General features: G+C 44.2%; 1 protein-coding gene across 1 annotated transcript; it reads right to left on the bottom strand.

Annotated features, from left to right (window-relative positions):
* Positions 1-10170: 10170 nt before the first annotated feature.
* ID2 (inhibitor of DNA binding 2, dominant negative helix-loop-helix protein) lies at positions 10171-12152 on the bottom strand. Its single transcript, XM_015407444.1, has 3 exons — positions 11650-12152; positions 11262-11326; positions 10171-10627 (listed from the first exon to the last, which is right to left on the bottom strand). The coding sequence occupies exons 1-2, from the start codon at positions 11995-11997 to the stop codon at positions 11270-11272; spliced, it is 405 nt and encodes a 134-aa protein (XP_015262930.1). The 5' UTR covers positions 11998-12152; the 3' UTR covers positions 10171-10627; positions 11262-11269.
* Positions 12153-18787: the final 6635 nt, after the last annotated feature.

Below are 18787 nucleotides of genomic sequence, written 5' to 3'. Positions count from 1 at the left end.
ACATGATCCTCACTATTTTGTCAATCAAAGCTCAGGTGTCTTCAAAACAATCTCAGATGTAATTGGAACATATATCATGACCATGCAACTTAATAAGCAACAGCATTGTCTGTTCAGAATCTCAGTGAAGAGCAAACCATGTCCAATATCTGTTGGCTGGTTTTGACATTCCTAGAAGATGGAGGTTCCTTGGATAGTGGCCCTGTTAACAGTGCTAAAATTCTCCACACTTTGACCCCTATCATTTGGTTTGTTCTCTGCCTCAGTCCAGAAAGGTGCCATCTCAGGATTTCCCTGGGTTTTTCTGTTTCTTCTCTCTCATGGTGGCTGGGTGGAAATACAAAGTACTCTTGACATTCCACTGTTCTTTCACCTGAGCATATGAGTGCATTTTCCAGTATGACCCAACCTGCCTTCAGCTCAGAAAGCTTTAAACTACAGGCACTAGGTATTGCTTCCCACTAGCTTTGAAGGCACCCATCTGTCCTTTCTGAGCACAGAATAATAGAAAATGAATTTCCTCTTATACAGCAGCTGTGACCAATCTCCCCCCAAGATGCTTGGGAGAGAGTTCAGTCTGAATAATACAGATCCCCTTTCTTAACTGATTCAAAGTTATCTGCTAGATCATGGGGAGAAAGAGGTCAATGGCCAAATGTTTGGACATGGGAGGTCCTCTTGCTAATGATGGTGCAGGGATTTCCTGCTTCTCGGCTTGATAGCTTCCTTGACCCAACAAGATATTGATCCTTTGTAAGGCTGTGGCGGTAGTGAGCACATATAGGCTCAGCCTCTTGGGGATAGCATTATGGTGTGTGTGTGTATATGGGGGGGTCCAAGTAGATAACCTGTTGTTTTCTGAGAACAAGTAAAAACCATACATCCAATAAGCAATGCAGTTTGTGCAGGAGGAGGGTGTGTGTGAAGAAAGCTCCCTAAAACTTTCACAGGTAATTAAAACTGCAACCCTGTTCCCTTCTATTTTAAAAAAGAATGGGAGCCATCTTGACCGTATCAGGCAGGACAGCAATCTGCACACACACACCCCCAGCAGAATTGCTTGACCCATTTAGGTGTACTCCATGAGGGGGACTGTGCTTTATACCTACCACTGCTTCCAGACAGGCAGCAACACTGTCCCTTGCATCTTGCTGGTAACCATTGTGAAGTCCAGTGTGTAGTGGTTTTCTGCATACAAAAGGTGCACACTTCACATAAAAAAAGGTGCACACCATCTGGAGGTCAGGCCTGTCTTGAGAACGGCTGAAGAAAATGGAACTTCAGCCTCAAACGTCTCTGCTTTGAAGGAGCCGTGATGATGGTTGTCCTTCATTGCAGTTAGCATAATTTTTGCAAATTCCTGATGGATGTTCCTATATGTATAGGTGAATAGCGGAGGAGTTTAAAGCAGTCCAGCGCATACGCTGGGATTGTGCTGGCCAAATTCCGTGATTTCCAGCCAGGCATGCGATTTGGAAGCTTCAGTATGCACAGGCCACTGCTATCCATCTTCCAATTATGGTGAGATTGCAGGAGCACATGACAGCTATGTCCCAATATCTGTTATGGAATCAATTCAAGGTGCTGAATATGACCTACAAAGCCCAAACACCCTAGGCTTTAATCTATACAAGAGGCTGCCTCCAATGCTTTGTTCTGCTGCAGCCTCTATTTGAGCAGACCATTGGATTCAGACCAGTTTCACATGGGGGTTTCCCCTTGCCAAGGGCGGGGGGCCCCCCCCCCCCCAATCTTTCAGGGAATCTTTGGGAGGTATTTGGGATACCACAGGACTGACAGTCTGGATCCAAGCTGCCATCTGTGCCTTAAGGTACAACTCAAAGGACATGTAAAGCAGTGTTCTTGGAACTTGGAATTTCTGTTGGAGGCCTAAAGTCTAAATGTTGGCCCTGTTCAGTGTTCAAATGAAGCAACCACATTTCCCAGTTTCTCTACTGATGGTGTCAAACACAAGTCTTCTGGAATTTGGATTTCGATGTCTTTACCTAGATTTTGTCTGTCCCTTTTAAGTTCTGGGATGCTCAGTGGATGTAGCAACCACTGTGCCTTCCATCCTACTGCACCTTTAGCTGTCTACCTTCTGATATCCTGTTTGCGCCATCAGATTAAAGTCTGTGAAAGTATCATTAACAGAGAAAGCACAGGATCCAAGCCTGAATCTCCCCCACACAAACTGGTGGTGCAAAATGCTGTCAACTCACAGCCTACTGATGGCAACCTTGTAGGGTTTTCAAGACAGGAGACATTCAGACGTGGTTTGCCATGGCCTTCCTCTGCATAGTGACCCTACTGAGCCTTAGTGGTCTCCCATCCAAGTACTAACCAGGGCCAACTCTGCTTAGCTTCTGAGATCTGATGAGATCGAGCTAGCGTGGACAATCTAGGTCAGGGACCACACAACTTAGTCAAAGTATTAGCCAAGTTACAACACAAGATCCCTGGTATTACAGCTGAGCTGAAGTCTACTAAATTCATTCTGGTAAGTGTGGCTCATATATCATTATGGCTGCTTGCCTTGGTCATGTAACCTCAGGGATCCTTTTTTTGTGGGTGGATGATTTTAAATATAGCAAAAGGGTGTGTCATGATATTTGCGTTACTGTAGGGATCTCTAGGTATAAAATCTGCAAAAACAACAGGCTGAGTTGCAGCGGTGCTGGTCTGTATGTCAGAGAGGTAGTTTAACAAACAGTGCATTGGAAACCTTAGAAACAAATTTGTCCACACAATTAGTGCGCTCCCCATCTGCCAAAGAAAGCTGACCAAACAAAATAGTACTTGAGCAGCAACAAAATTGGGACAGTAGTCATATAATTTCACATTGATTGGATAAATATATTACCAGGTACCTTATTTCTCTGCAGTGGAAGGAGCTAAAGATTTACCTTTTTTCAAAAATGAAACCTGGGAATTCAGTGAACATATTACACCTGTTGTGACAACAGTATAGCATGACATAACAATATTCTAACAATTTATGGTAGGGTATGAGCTTTCGTGAGCCATTACTCACTTCTTCAGATGTCTGCTCTACCACAAATTTTGTTAGTCTTTAAGGTGCTACTGGACTCTTACTCTTTTCTACTGCTACAGACAAACATCTTGATCTATAACAGTATTCTGGTGCTGTTGTTGTTGTTTTTTAAAGCCCCCTGGTGGTGGGAGAAGAAATGACTGCCCTGGGGACAGGGTCAATGGCTGTCATATGGGCCAAAAAATCCAACACCCACACAACAGCTATCCAGGCTTTACTACAATCTTTTGCAAAACTTCAGAGCAAAGCAGTTGTGAGAGAGACTGGGAAACAGCTAGGGAAACACACAGAGGTGCACAAATGCACCATGATGCTGTGGGGAAGCAGGAAAAAAAATGTGCTCTCTAAAAGCATTTAATGTGTGGCATCTAACCTGTATGGAATACCTTTCTGTCTTCTTTAATCTCAATGAGCTGCTCTCCTTCCCCCTTTCTTTTAAGTCTTGCTTATCTAGTGAGATACCTCTCCTTCCCTCACAACCCTAATTGAATCTTTTTCCTATCAGCACAGCTGCCATCAGCATTCTTTTTTCCCCTTACCAAAAGTGTTCATTACATTTTTTGACTTTTAGGTAACAAATATATGAAACCATCCTGAATGAAGTCAGAAATGGTGCAGAAGCTAAATGAACTATTTGCCATAGTCTTTTTGCTGTGGAGGCAGAGATCCACATCCATGGAGGGCATCTGTGAAACTATGTCAAAAAGGGGACAAAGGATAAAGTTTTTAGAGTAAATTGACACATTACAAATGAGCAGGTCAGTGGAGCTAGAGTTGTGTTTGGACCAGTGCTATAACTACAGACTTATCTGGAGTCATCACTGGGCGACATAGCCAATTTTGCTTCTGGTGAAATCTAAAGCAGACTGAAATGTTTCAGAAATCTTTCCAGGATGGGTGAGTGGGCAACAAAATAGCAAATGAGATTTGATGTATGTAGCATGTTTGGAGGAAAAAAATCCTAATTTCACAAACTTTGATGGCTGTACCTATCCATGAAGGAGAACTCAGTGGTTCATGGTGATCAGTTCACTGAATGTGAGCTTTGATGTATGGCAGCAATAAAAAGATGTTAAGAATTATTGGGGAAATGAATGATCACCACCACCAGTAAATAATGCATAAAGCAACGCAACCATAATCAGTATCAAAAAGGATTTAGCACTGGAAAAGCTACTGCAAAGAGCAACAAAACTACTCAAGGGTTTGATGAACTTTTCCCACAGAGACCTCCCCAGAGTCCTGCTCAAGGCAGCTTATGATTAAAAATATTTTAAAGTATTGGAGGCTTCTAGTTTAGAAATTCTATTGATTGAGGGAAGAATCAGAGGTTTATAAAACTACTAAGAATAAGGCCCATTGTGGAAATAAATACAACAAACTCTAGAAAGCGGCTCTGGGCAGGTGCCGTCTCCTTGGGCACTCAGCGTCAATTTGCTGTGGTGACCTCAGCAGGGAAAATGACACGGAGTCCACCATTTTCTCCAGAGGAACTGATCCCTGCCATCTGGACAGCAGTTGTAATTCTGAGGGATCTCCAGCCCTCACCTGAAGATTAGCAACAATAGTTCCCCAGGAGGAAATGGCTGGTTTGGAGGATGGAGTCTATGGCATTGTACCTGTCTGAGGTCCCACCCCTCCTCAAACCCCACCCTCTCCAGTCTCCACCCTTCAAATTTCCAGGAATTTCCCAGCCTGGAGTTGGCAACCCTATCTCCTTCCCAGCCAACCATCAACCTACCTTTCTTTGCCCCTCTGAATTTCCATCTTTCTCCCCACCTGCAGCCTCTACCTAGGAAAAGTACAGTCTTTCTCTGCAGTGGGGTCCTAAGTAGGAGGGAAGTGATCTCAGCAGGGTATAGTGACACAGAGTCCACCCTGCAAAGCAGCCGTTCTCTCCAGGGGAACTGATCTCTGCCATCTGGAGAGCAGTTTTAATTCTGAGTGATCTCCAGCCCTCACCTGGAGATTGGCAGCAGTGATTCACCAGGAGAAAACAACTGCTTTGGAGGGTGGACTCTGTGGCAATCTATTTAGCTGAGGCCTCTCCCCTCCCCAAACTCTGGCTTCTGTAGATTCCACAAAATATCCAGGAATTTCCCAATCTGGAGCTGGCAACCCTAGTCAGGACTGGCCCCAATGAGTTCCCCACCAAGGCCAAAGTAGCCCTGGAATGGGCCTTTTTACTGACAGAACCAAGCTTGGTTGTCTAGCAACAGCCACTGAGGAAAAAGTTAGCCCCACAAGGACCAAGCAGGAGAAGCGTCTTCGTCAGGAGAGACAGCCGTTTTGGCAGTCTATTCTGTCAAAGAAGTGGCCAAGCTGGCAGTGAACGGGGAAGAGGAGGAGCAGACCCAGCCCCCAGCCAATGGCACATGAATACTCTTGAGTGGCAGTTGATGGGCCAATGGCTGATGGAGCAAACAGCACTACCAATGGGTGAGCCAGAAAGTGTCATGATTGTAGTAGTAAAAGAGAGATGTATTTAAAAGTGTACTTTGCATCCTGTTATGCAGCTGCCAAGGCAATTTCCAACACAATTAGAAGCTTAAAACATGAGTAGCTATTGAAATAAATCTCAGAAGTTGGTCCACTGCAATGAAATAAGAAGTTTTGTGGCACCTTACCTGCTAACACATTTATTGTGGCAAAAGTTTCCTGGAGCCGGAGCCCACTTAGATGCATAAAGACCAGCAAAGTGGACTCTGGTCCACAAAAGCTTAATGCTTTAGAACAGTCATTGGCCTTTAATATGCTACAGCACTCTTGGTCAATATTAAAATCAAAGACCTGCAACAGGAAAGGTATTCACAGCATGAAACCATTACAATGGCCAAGCAGCAGTAAATGATTAAAATGTCATTAAAAACAAAATAAATACAGACGTCATGTTTAAGGAGAACCATTGAAAGTAAAACAAACAGCATGACAACTCTACTAGCAAAACAGAAGTGAGTTGGCAAAAAAACTCTAATGGAGCCTGGGCAAAAAGGAAAGTTTGGAATCTTTCATACCAGAAAGTTGATTCACATAACACATACATAATGCCTGGAATTCACTGCCTAGTTGTCTCTAGCTTATCTGTTGTTAGATTCAGGTGAGTAGCCATGTTGGTCTGAAGCAATAGAACAAGTTTGAGTCCAGTGGCACCTTTAAGACTAACAAAGTTTAATTCTGGGTATAAGCTTTTGCTGATCTTAAACGTGCCACTGGATTCAAACTTTGTTTTATCTATTAATTACATTTATAGCCCATTTTTCTGCCACCATAAAGCACATTGACTTACCTAGGGCTCTCAGATGACTTAAAATAACCATAATAATTCACAGGAAACTGCAAGTTCAGAAGCAATATGCCTCTGAGCACCATTTTTTTTGGTCCATGCTGTGGGGAATGACTGTTGCTGCATCTTGTTACGAGGTACTGTGGCTGGTTGCTATTGGAAACCGGATGTTGGTGTATTGCATGAAACCATAAAGGATATGGTTCTTATGAAATAGTTAAACTTGTTAATAAAGAAGTTTAATTAAATATTTCCACTTGAAAGCGTGTCCCTTATTCCTGTAAAAGGTAATGGGGACCCAAGAGAATATGAGGAATACTTCTTGGGAAACCCACAGCTGTAAAGAGGTTCCCCACTTGTTTTTCTTGCCTACTGATTTTTGGCAACCAAATTCAGCTGCATAATTTGGGAACACCTGTCCACTACATCATTGAATTTAATTTTTGCATGCACTGAATCGGAACATTTCACCCAATTCCTTTTCTAAATGAATTCTTACCATCTTACTAATGAACTTATAAAAAGAACAGGACTTTTAAAATACTGAGAGTGTATTCTCTACCTGGGCCAGAAGGTGGCACTCATTTACCACACACCATAAGAGTGGATCAAAAGTGCTTGGTATGAATGGAATGCAACTCAAAAATAGGAGTATTATTCAGTAGTACATTAAAATATTTGCATGTGTTTCCTCACAACTACATGTTAGAGCTGGAGGTTCATTTATTTGACCAAGGGTAGATTTAAGGATCCTTCTAGTGGCAGCGGTGTACTTGCTGTGCTAAGTTTTCTGAATTGTTATACACAGCAAACTTGCGGTTGGATAAGAACAAAGTTTTGAGTTCAGTGGCACCTATAAGACCAACAAAGTTTTATTCTGGCTATAAGCTTTCTTGTACATGCACAGGAATGCTTACATCCAGAATTAAACTTTGTTGGTCTTAAAGGTGCCACTGGACTCAAACTTTGTTCAGCTGCTTCACACCAACGTGACTATCTTTCTTTGCAATTGGATAGTTCCTCTAATTTCTTGGTGCCTTTGGAACTTGGACTTGTTCATATTGATGAATGCAGTTTGAGACTACTATATATTGCATGGATTTGATTTTCTGTGGACACAATTGATAGCAGCTAACCTCAGCCGACACTGTATCTCTGAATGTAGCTTCTACGGTCCATACTGATCTCTGCGTTCAGTTTTGAATCAGTAAACTGATCTTGTAGAACCGTAGGTCCCAAAGAAGGGGAAGACTTGGGCTTGGTGCTCTCAGATCAGTCAGGAACTTTTGCTAAGCAGATTCTCCCAATCACTTTTGTCAAGCCTCATCGAACTTCAGCTGTCTTTTTTTGTTCAGGGAAGAGCTGTTAGGGGAAAGCTGAAACTGGCCCCCCTCTTCCAGAATGCTTTTACACCATGGAATTATTCATTTAATCTCTATTAGTAACTATGATGATAGTCCTGTTGACCAGATTCTGGATTGAATTGTTGCCATATTAGCCAATGCTCCCAAAGCCCTGATCTGGAAATGTCTTAAGTCTGAAAAGTTACCAACTTATTTATGAGAGCAAATGTGTGATCGTTAAATACAATAAAAAATTTAAGAGCGTCTTTAAGCATTTGTTTTAAAAGTGCTGGCCACACTGACTGAGAGCAGCCCGTAAGAGCCAGATTTATTGATCTGGGAATGAAAAGGCATGAAGGAGTGTTTTTTACCATTCATTTTCCTCTCAAATTCAGATGGCTTTGCTTGGGAGCGGTGGAAACAAACACAACTGGGACAGTCCATTTGAAATAGGCGCTGTAGGGTTGAGGATGTGCCTTCCAAGACCTTTTGACGTTTTGGAGGAGTTTTATTAGGATCTGACTTTGAATTTAAAAGTATGCAACAAGGGTGCAAAGGGCAGAAGTGTCAAATTGGAATAATAGTGGAATTGGAGGAAGGGCTTCTGCTGTTTCTGTCCTCTCTGCTACTGATAACACAGCTGATAGGCTGTGGGAAGCTGGAAAATTCACACCATTTATCAAATGTGCTGAAAACGTAGTTTGAGTTGCCCATTGTGTCATGCATGGTTAATTCCAAGGTTCAAAAACCATGTGGCTGCTTTGTAAGTAAATGATCAAGTTTTCCAGTGGTGTCCCCTTTGGTTTCTAATAGGGAGCTAAGTGCCAGTGAGAGCAGTTCCGCTTTAAGAATCCTGCATTTGAATATGAAATGAAATCCCACAAAATGCCTTAAAAGGGAAGTAGGACTATTGGGCTGTTCTGAGGAACAGCCAATGATTTCTATATTTGAACATTGCACATATTAAAAAGGGCACGTGAAAAGTCCACTTATATGACTAAACTTGAAAGGATGTGGTGTTTGAGAATAACTCTGCCTGCCTGTTTACTTAAGCCTTGGGATCCTGTCTGACAGAAACAGTGTTGAAGCATGAGAGGGCAGTAGTTACCTTTTCTCCACTTCAGTTGCTTCTCTTTTGGGAAGTCTGTGTTGCTAATTGGTTGGGGCAGCTTCTCTGTTAACAGATCAGAACTGCCCCCCCTTCCCACCAGTCTCTGTGGAAGGATTTGATGTTAAGGGCGAGGAATGGCCGCTGCAGCAGACTGTATGGCGCCACCTACATACCTGTTGTCTTTCGTGAAAGTGTTACAGGCCTCAGGTGAGGCTTCTGCATTTCACCATAAAAGTCCCCAGAGCAAAGAGATCCCAGCCTTGCTTCCAGGTGTCAAGTAACACATTCCTCAGGAGGACTCCTTCCTAAAACTTTGCTACAGATTTCTGAATCCAAGCACACTGTAGATTCTGCTGGAAGAAACCATCTGTTCTAATTTCTCCACCTTTAGGCAAAACTGTAATGCTAGGTGCTAAGAGCTGCAGGATAACTCAGTATACTTTGCAATGGGGTCGGCAGTACAAGTAAGAAAACAGCATTAAAGGTGGTGGTGGTGAGAATCTAGTGATGGAATATATGAGCTGCAGCCCTGTACACAGTTATGCTGTATGAATGTCACTGAGTTCAATGGGATGTAGGCAGCCTGTGTAGGACTACAACTTGAAGTCAGTACTTATAAATGCAGTTTTGCACTGGTGGGGGGAGAAACAGTAATGCTTACAGCAGCCAGCGTTTAATCAATAACATGAGTGTGACTTTCATTTCTGAACAGCTTAGTCATATAGGAAATTTACTGTGAGTGATTAACAAATCCCCTTTTCCTTGAGATATTGCATGGCTTCACATAAAGCTGGAATTCAGTGACTATGCTTCATCAACTCTTGCAGTAAGATTTTGCAGGAACTGAGCTGTGGGGAAATCAGCCATCTGCAAGGCTTGGTATGCATAATTTATCCACAAAGGTTTATTGGAGTTGGAGCCGTTGCTCTTAGAAGTTCACATAAGTCAATCAACAAACAGTGAAGACCAAAGGAATTTTACCTTCCCTAGCTGCATTTGATTTTCCAAACTTTAACGTCATCCTTTTAAGAAGTGAGCAATTTAAATAATTTCTCAAGCTTATCAACTGGACCTTTAGGATGTAAAATTTAGTGACCTTCCAGTTTTATCACACACACACAAGCTAAACAAGCTTATTGCTAATCATATGTATTTTTAAAATCAGAGCCAGGAAACTGATGGTCCCCCCCCCCACAAATAATGCAAGCAAACTATTCAATAAACACACGTGATTTATTTTGATTTTGTATAAAAAGGTTAAGTTTACAACTAAACTTTTATAAAAAGTTTAGCATGATTACGTACATCATTATCCTTTTTGCAGAAATACACATTTCTGCTACTATACAAGAAAACTCTAATTAAAGAGTTCAAAGTTTCATTCCCATATTTATATATAAATATATACACAGCATTCAGTCTTAGGTTTGTGTCAAAAAAGGATAATTTTTGACAAAGACTTCACTGAAAAACTGAACACTAAATCCTTCTAGTACTCACGCTCCACCTTTTGGAGGAAAAAAAAGGCAAAGTCTGCTTTAAAATGGGCAATTCCTTTGAGAGTTTTTAAAAAAACATTTCATTTCGCTCCCTGCTGTGGGAATAGTATATAAATGAAGCCTTCCAACTGGGGAAAGGGCATTTAAAAGTTTCTTCATAAATAATTAAGAATAAGTCCATGTTGTAGAATAGGGAAGATGATGTCCACAATTTCCTTTAAATGTCCATTTAATTAGAGATGGATTTTCCCCTCCAGATACTGAAAAAAAATCAGATTCAGCATCTTGCCAAAAAAAGTCTCTTCTTGTGCAAAGAAAAAAAAACTCAGCAAACACCTGCAAAAGATTGAAAAGAGGCGTATTTTAGAAGAATGCTAACAGGGCAGAGATCCGGACAGACTGGCGCCAGAGAGGAAGCCACAGTTTTAACATTTAACCAAACACTCAAAGATTGGGCAAACCCTGGTGTCCAGATGCAGCATGCTCAAATTCTCCTACTCACACACACACAAATGTCTAGGGGGCGTGATTGGAAGAAAACCCAATTGCCTATATAATCTGTATTTGGATCAATGTCTGCAGTGCTTAAGAGGCACCAGGCAGCCTCTTGGAACAATTACTAGATTACAAATTCTTTTACTGATCCCAGGAACAATCATATTGTTCATGCAGCTTTCCCTGTTCCAGCGTAGGTTTAAGAGCAGTTTAGCTTACTATACAGCAGATAATGTTTGAGCATTATACTACAGCTACGCAGTGTTTTTGTGATTTAGTTGCAGTTTAGTTTTTTAAACAACTTTTCAGTTTAGATATACTATAACCTTAAAACTCTTCTCAGAGTGCATTCTCTGAACTCTGGCCAGACACAACCATGTGTGCACACAAGTACACACACATTCCTTGCCCTCCAACTGGAGAGTAATCTAGATCATACAGATATTCTTTTAAAAACCAGGAACTGAGCACTTACCGCCTCATTTAGCCACAAAGTGCTTTGCTGTCATTTGACATTAACTCTGAAGGAAATTCAGCTGCCTGTAAGGGAGGTGGGGAAAGTGAGAGGAGGGGAGGGAGAGACAGAGAAGGGTATTAAGCATCTTAACAGTTTAAAAAAGCATATATGAGGAACTCCAGATGCACTATGTCATCAAACATGACCGGGAATAATTTCTATGGGTGGCATTTCAGTTTTGGTGCCTAGACCCTAATTTTAAGAACGTGTCCCCCGGGGCCTCCTTTATTCCAGCCACAGAACAGATTCAAACCAACAACAATGCAATTAATCAAAGCGGATTGAAAGATTATTTATAGGTGAAAACGGCCTGAGAGAAGTCAGCCAAGGCTAGTAGGGCGCGTACCTGTAAGGACAAGATACTGATGTCCGTGTTTAAGGTGGTCAGAGGGGTTCTGGAGGAAGGGTTTTGTCCCGGCCTCTGGTGATGGAGGCTGACGATACTGGGGTGCGTGTCCAGAGCGATCTGCAGGTCCAGAATGTAGTCGATGACGTGCTGCAGGATTTCCATTTTGCTCACTTTCTTGTTCTGAGGGATGCTGGGCACCAGCTCTTTCAATTTCGAATAGCAGTCGTTCATATTGTACAGCAGGCTCATAGGGTCATCCACCGGGGTTTTGCTCCGGGATATACCCAGGCTGTGTTCCGAGAGGCTGTTTTTCCGGACGGATCGCACGGGACTGAAAGCTTTCATGCTTGAGAAGGGAAAAGAGCCCCGGCTGCACTAAATGACAGGCACGCGGTGGGAGAACCGCCTCCGCCGCCTCGTCTTCTTCGTCTTCTTTCTCCTGCCCTCACTTCCCCCTTTCTGTCTGCAGCAGCCCGAACTCGGTCAGAATGAAGCTGAAACCGCCTGTTCCTCCTTTTATACAGCACGTTCTGCAGCTGATCAATCCAGCCTGGGCCGGCTGCTATTGGAGGCGCTACGTGTGTCCGTCAGGCGCGCAGGCACTTCTCACTGGTACGAAGAGTGCCGGAGAGAAGGCTCAGGCCTTCCGCGTTCTGAGCCAATCTTGGGCAAGGGGGGGCGTGTTCCAAGCACAGCTGTGGCTGGCTAGTAAATACTGTAGGGAGTGCGGAGTCTGATTCAACCTGAGGCCGTTTTACAAGAAGGACTTGCGAACGAAGAACAGGGGGAGCGCATCTCGATTTTGCAGACAGCTCTGAAGCCGGAATACTGGCTGCCTTCCAAAGCAACAAACTTCCACTCAATATAACGATCTTAAAAACGCAACTAAATCTTGACTCAGTGAAGGATGGTAATATCACACGCGCACAACTCTAAAAGATTGGTTTGGTATACGCAGGGTTTCGAAACAGAACAGCAAGGGCAACTCTGCATCGTGGTTGCTGGCATTTTGGGGTGCTGCGGGTTCTAGTTGCCCAGAAACACTTTGATGCACCCGTGAATTTCAGGCGGTCCGAGCTTATGACAGAGATGCAAAAGAGGGCTTTTAAGAAGTGTAAGAGCTGCTGTGTGTACTTCCAAAATTTCATCGAATTCGTTGTTCCGTACTTACTGGGGTTTTTTAAATAGTATTTCTGCCAACAGGCAACAGTAGATGCTGTAAGGGGAGGCACTACAGGAGGGAACACTGTAACTCAGTCAGGCACATCTGTCAGACATGCAAGACCCAATGGAAAGGTCCCCTCTGCCAGCAGCAGAATACTTGACCTCTGAGTAAGTAACAGAGGAAGTTTTCACAGACTGAGAAGTTGCTCAGTAGCTAATCTAACAATGATAACTGGAAAGTGAACCTGCATTTCCAGTACCCAGATATGTATACCTTGTCCATGAAAGGCTCCTGATTCGTGTCCCTTCCTGGCAATAAATTAGACACAAAGGAATCCTAAGGACAATTATAAATGTTTGCAAATGTTGGTTTTTAAACGTAGCTTTCCTGAAGATAATCCCTGGAACTGGTGCTGCCAGGTAGATTTCAAACATGAAATTACAGCTTTATGATTTTTTTTAAAAAAAATTCTTTCACCATTACCTTAAAATATTCTGACAATGAAAAGAAGAAATCACATTGCCATTGCATTAAGATCTCTCTGTTTGATTGTCACAGGAGAGTTCATGTTAGGTATAAATCTGTTATGATGGAGCAATGCCTATGCATCAGAATGCATTCTCCTAGTGGAGAGAGAACTGATTCCGTAGGCAGAGACAGAATTACAAACCAGCCATCCATTTTGTTCCCTTTGCCTTCTTCAGAAGAGCTTCACATGTTGTAATCTTCTGTGAGACGTCCAGGATTTTATCATCATTGGCAGTAATTTGTAGCTTCTCCCTCAGGCTCAGCATGTACTCCTCAGACTTGGTGCTGTTTCTTAAAAGAACCAGAACCCAAGTCCAACCCTTCAAATAGTGATGTAAAGAGCCTTTGGCCTACAGCCAAAGTTCGGACTGGTAAAGTCCAATCCAACACCCCACCCCAATACAAGCACTACCTGCTCATACCTGCCCCAGTTCATCCACTAGAGGTGGCCACCCTTGCAGATGAGAAGAGCAGGTGGGCACTTCTCCCTTATGAAGCCCATTAAATGAACGAGTTGGAGATACACCATGATGACCTTCCTTTGTGTGAAGTTCACACTTGAACAGTACCCCTCTATTCTTTCTGTTTCATTTCGATCCTGCTCTTCCTTTGAGGAGCTTGGTGTGGTGAACATGTTCTCTTCTTCCCCCTACCCACAAGAGATGTTGTTTGAATGGGGACCGGCACACAAATAGGCACCACTGTGGTATGGAGGAGTGTTCTGGTCACATGTTTTTGCTCTGGAAGGTATAGGGGAGGTGACAGCTACTGCCACGATCAACATACAAACTAAGGCTCACAATCTCCCTTCCTCCCCTGCTCTCCCCCCTCCTGCCCCTCTCTCTCCTTGCTGCTTCATTCTACCTGACACATGCACTGTTTGTGGAAGGTTTCACAACCCCAATGCAAGATTATATTTCTATTTTCTTCCTAACTGGTGTGCTTAAAACCACACGTTCAATCAATTTGAACAGTTGAAACCTTGCCTACATCTTATCCTCTATCTGAAGAAATGACTGGGGGGGGGACTGTAATCCGGTACACATTTATTTTATTTCCAGTGCACTCTGAATAGTGCTTTCCCAGTAGTAAGCCCCACTAAATAGACCTGAGGAGGATTCTGTTTAGAATTGCTCTCTTCTGGAGTTCTGGCCCTGCTAGTAGACCTCCTGAGGGCACCTGGGTTTTGGTCACTGTGTGACACAGAGTGTTGGACTGGATGGGCCTGATGGCTTTTCTTACGTTCTTAAGCCAGGCAGTACTTTTATAAATATTAATAATTTCTACTAAGTGCTTTGTAGATAGAGCCTTTCATGTTTACCTAGCAGCTAAGCTCCTAAGTAAGCACTTGTAAAATAACTCATACAAATTAAAAATATACAAGGAGCAACCCCCAACTATACTACTTTGTATTTTCTCATAATTAATATATTCCTCATCTGGTGTTTGGGGGAGAGTCTTGATAATTTTGATTTCTGACTAATTCAATCTATTTTTTTAACATCCACAACTAGATTAGATTACACTAAATACAGCATATTTTATTGCTGCAATTTGTTTTTGCGTGTCTAGGAAAATAATCTGTCAGACATTCATGGGTAGCGTGCAAGCTGGCAGAATATATTGCAGCTACTTTGAAATATTAAGGGTAGTGGTCCTAATGGAAGACCGAAGGCACTGTTAAACCCTGAGTTTCTGACACATGGTAATTTAATTGAATACATTGGGCATGATCCAGCTAAAGTTTTGGGCTCATGTTTTTTTCAAGGAGAAAATTAAGCATTTAAATGTCTCTTCCTGTAATCAATGAAACTGAAAGGCTTAGTATTGGCTGGATTATGCTTTTTGATGAAATGTTCATATTCTTTTCAGAGAACATTGGCTAATAATCTTGGATGCAAAATTAAAGAGTTTTCAATAGGAAATATTATGCACATACTTAATTGTCCTGTTGAAATTGTAGGACTTCAAAGTGCTTAACTTTGGCAGAACTGCTCCATTAAGGGGGTGGTTTTTCAGGAGGTGTCTTTCAAAAGTTCAAATAGTGTGTGTTTGTGGATGCAAATGTTCCCTTTGCAACATTTTGGGTCAAATTCACACAGCCTTGAGCAACATACTATTCAGGTAAGATTTGCTTTGTTCTTCCCTATCTACCTAATAATCCTTATTTGTATTAGTCTGTGTGATCACATGAATAATTTTGCTATAAACCAGATATATGCACTACTGGCACAGGTGCATTTGCAGCCTATCCATGAGGAGCAGGGGCATAGCCAAATTTTTTTTACTATGGGGGGCATTTTAATAAGTTGAGGGCACCACCGCACCACCACCCATGCTGTGTCAGGAGTGACGAGAGAGTAAAACATTATTTAAACCGGTAAGAGAGGGAGAGGAGAGAGGCAAGGGTGCTGGCAGGCAGGATTGGGTGATGGTTCAGCATAGTTGTGGTGCACAAAATGTTTTTAAAAGCAACTGAGAGAGGTGAGGGCGCAGGCAAGGCAGGGTGATGGCGAGGCTCTGGCACATGTGAAAAATAAATTTTAAAAAGTGATGGAGAGAGAGGTGTGGACCGATGCTCCCTCTAAGCTCTGGAGTCCTGTGAGCAAAAATTCTACTTTGTGAGCCACTGGCATGAAAGTTATGAGAAGGTGATTTGGCTGCTGCATAACTTAGTTTGCTCTGGAGCCCTCCTTCCCGAGCGAAGACAAAAATGTGTGAGCCAGAGGCTAAAAAACTGTGAGCTAGCTCACACTAACTCAGCTTGGAGGGAACACTGGTGAGGACGCCGACAGCCAGGGCAGGGTGATGGCTTGGCGCAGCCGTGGAGTGCAAGAAAAATAAAATAAACCAGCTGGATGGGAAGTTGGGACGCCTGGGCGGTAAGTCGGGGGGGGGGATAAGATGCCCCACTGTAGCTACAGGCCTGGTGAGGAGAGCTTGTTCGCACAGCCAGACCCGACACTGATGGTCAGGAGACTGAAGGCAAGTGCAGGAAAGAAAAGTTCAAATGGCTTTAAAAGGGGATTAGAGAGATTCATGGAGAATAGGTCCACGAGGCTTGATTGGGATCTTCATGTTTGGTACCTCTGAATCCCAGTTGCTAGGGAGCAACAGTGGGAGAATGCTTTGCAGCTTGTGTCCCTGCTGTGGGCCTTCCTGGGCATCTGTTCAGCCTCTGTACCACTGGTCTGATCAGGGCTCTTTCCCCCTTGTGTCATGAAAGGCTAATTCAAGCTGGGCTGATAAAAAGAAAAAAAGGTGTGTGTGTGAAGGCAACAATTAGCAAAAGGATTTGTGAATCAGATCCCCAATGCTGCCATTGTAGAGCCAAAGGTTTGCCAGAAGCAATGGCTTTCTTCTTCCTTGCCTTTACCCTTTTCTCTCTCTTTTTCTGCTGTCAGGCTGTAGCCGATTTATGGTGACCTCACAGGGTTTTCAAGGCAAGAGACCTTCAGAGCTGCCTGTGCAGGAAAGGCGGGTTATAAATACAAAATAATGACTATAAATAATAAATAGAGCTGGTATTCCTTGGTGATCTCCCATCCAAATAGCTTCCAAGATCTGATGAGATGTAGCCTGGCCTATCCAAATCAGTTTTTTTGTCTTTTGGACTAATAATGTCAAAATCTCTTAAAAGTGAATTTCTTTAGTTGTCAAATGCCCTTGCTGCCTCAATGGCCAAATCACTAGACACATTGAGTGTTTTCAACTTTTGTTTATGTAGACTATTCTTATTTTGGATTTTTTTTAAAAAAAAATCTATGTATGGGGCTGATATTACAAGGTTTCCCTGACTGGAAGAATCTGAATTAAAGATTATACGGCTTTGGGAACCTCTTTATCTGTGATCTATTATTGATGTGAACATTTCCTTGAGAACCTGGTGCATAGTGCAGTGGCCTGGAGAAAGTGGTTAATTTTTGTACAGTCTTAAAAGCTACAATGAATGCAGTGCGTTTCTCTCCTGTTTTTTCAGGATTCCAGTAACAATAAACAGTCCTAGAGGTTGGGGGAGGCGGGAAGGGATAATGACCTGATTTTTGTGTCCTGCCTGAATACTAGAGGCACACAAAACGAAAGCTGTGGAACATCTGTTGGAAAAGACACTTTACCCCATCCCTCTACAAGCAATATGTGACTCTTTCCTCCTTGCCTGTGTACTGCAAGGGGGCTGGCTGTAGTGTAAACAGCTGTAAGAGCAATGGCAGCCACAGGAATCCAGTGCCTTGTAAGCAGTGAGTGAGCATAGATCCAAGGTTCTCTTTGAGAGAAGTTGCCCAGGTGAGTGGGCTCTATGCAGATACCTTCCTAAAAGGTCACACACACACACACACACACACACACACACACACACACACACACACACACAGAGGGAGACGGTTTTCCTTAACTGTCTTCAGCCTGGTGCTGCAAGTGATGGAGACAGGCAAGGGTGTACAAGGGATGCAATCCTTGGCAAGGGGATAGTGTCTCTCCTCCACCCCCCTTTCTGTAACTCCCAATCCCGATTCTGTATACGGGGAGGTTCTCCTGCCCCCCCCCCAAGGCGCCCTGGGCTTCTCCCTGTAAGAGCTAGAAGTACTCCCGCCCACAGAGTGAGGAAAACAGGACTCCTTCCTCTCCTCCGGGGCCTGACTTCTCCGCGCAGAGGGGCTCCGGTCTTAGAGTTGCTCCCGTCTAACCCCGTTTACCGCACGGGGTTGGACCGGCCCGGGCACAGGAGGACTGCAGCGTGGCCGAGCGCCTCCAGTCTGAGCCCCCTGGGGCCAATGGAAGCCAACAGAGGTCCAGCGTGGCGGCGGCACCTTCTAAGAGGCTCCGGCGGAGCGGCTCTGCCTGCCTGGGGTTTGCCGGGTCAACCCGCCCCCCTCTCCCGCCCCTGGCCAGCCCAGCCGCCTCCCTTCCCCTCCGCCCGGGCCAGGCCGGCGGCGCCTCTCAGGCGGCTGCCATAGCGACCGGGGCTCGGCCCTGGGCTGTGGGAGGCTGCGGCAGGGCTCAACCCAGCTTGGCGGCGGCGGCGGCTCCTCTTTCTCACCCGGGCGGCCGGAGCACCTGCAGTGGGGCTAGCTCGCCCTTGTAACCGGGGGCGGGGAGGGGAGAGCGAAGGCAGGGCTCTCCGGCCCCGGGCCCTTTCTCTCTGGCTGCAGTGAAGCGCTTCTGAGGGGGAGGAGGACGGACGGGGGGTCCCTGTAGCGTAACACTGTGCCGCAGAGCTCTTGCCGCGGCGGGGGAAGGTTTACCTGCCTTCTGGCAAGCCCCGGTACCGGCACATTCCTTCCTTGGCTGCCTCCTCCTCGCTCTGTCTGCCGCTGCCTTCGGTTCAGCGTGCGTGTGCCTTTGCAGGCAAAGCAAGGACAATAGGCATTTCTTTCGCTGGCTTCGGCTTTGGGTTTTCGTAGTGGGCTGGTGGGGGGGGGGCACGTTTGAAGAGTCCCCCCC

The sequence above is a fragment of the Gekko japonicus genome, unplaced genomic scaffold, assembly GCF_001447785.1.
Source record: "Gekko japonicus isolate JY-2015 unplaced genomic scaffold, Gekko_japonicus_V1.1 scaffold436, whole genome shotgun sequence".
Taxonomy (NCBI): Eukaryota; Metazoa; Chordata; class Lepidosauria; order Squamata; family Gekkonidae; genus Gekko; species Gekko japonicus.
Note: the sequence above shows the minus strand (reverse complement) of the source record. Positions and strands in the feature narration are given on the sequence as shown.

Coding starts and splice junctions, on each gene's coding strand:
- ID2 (XM_015407444.1), bottom strand. CDS start 11,997: ATGAAAGCTTTCAGTCCCGTGCGATCCGTCCGGAAAAACAGCCTCTCG. Junction 11,327..11,649: donor TCAGTATCTTGTCCTTACAG/GTACGCGCCCTA, acceptor CCTCCCTTACAG/GCAGCTGAATTTCCTTCAGA.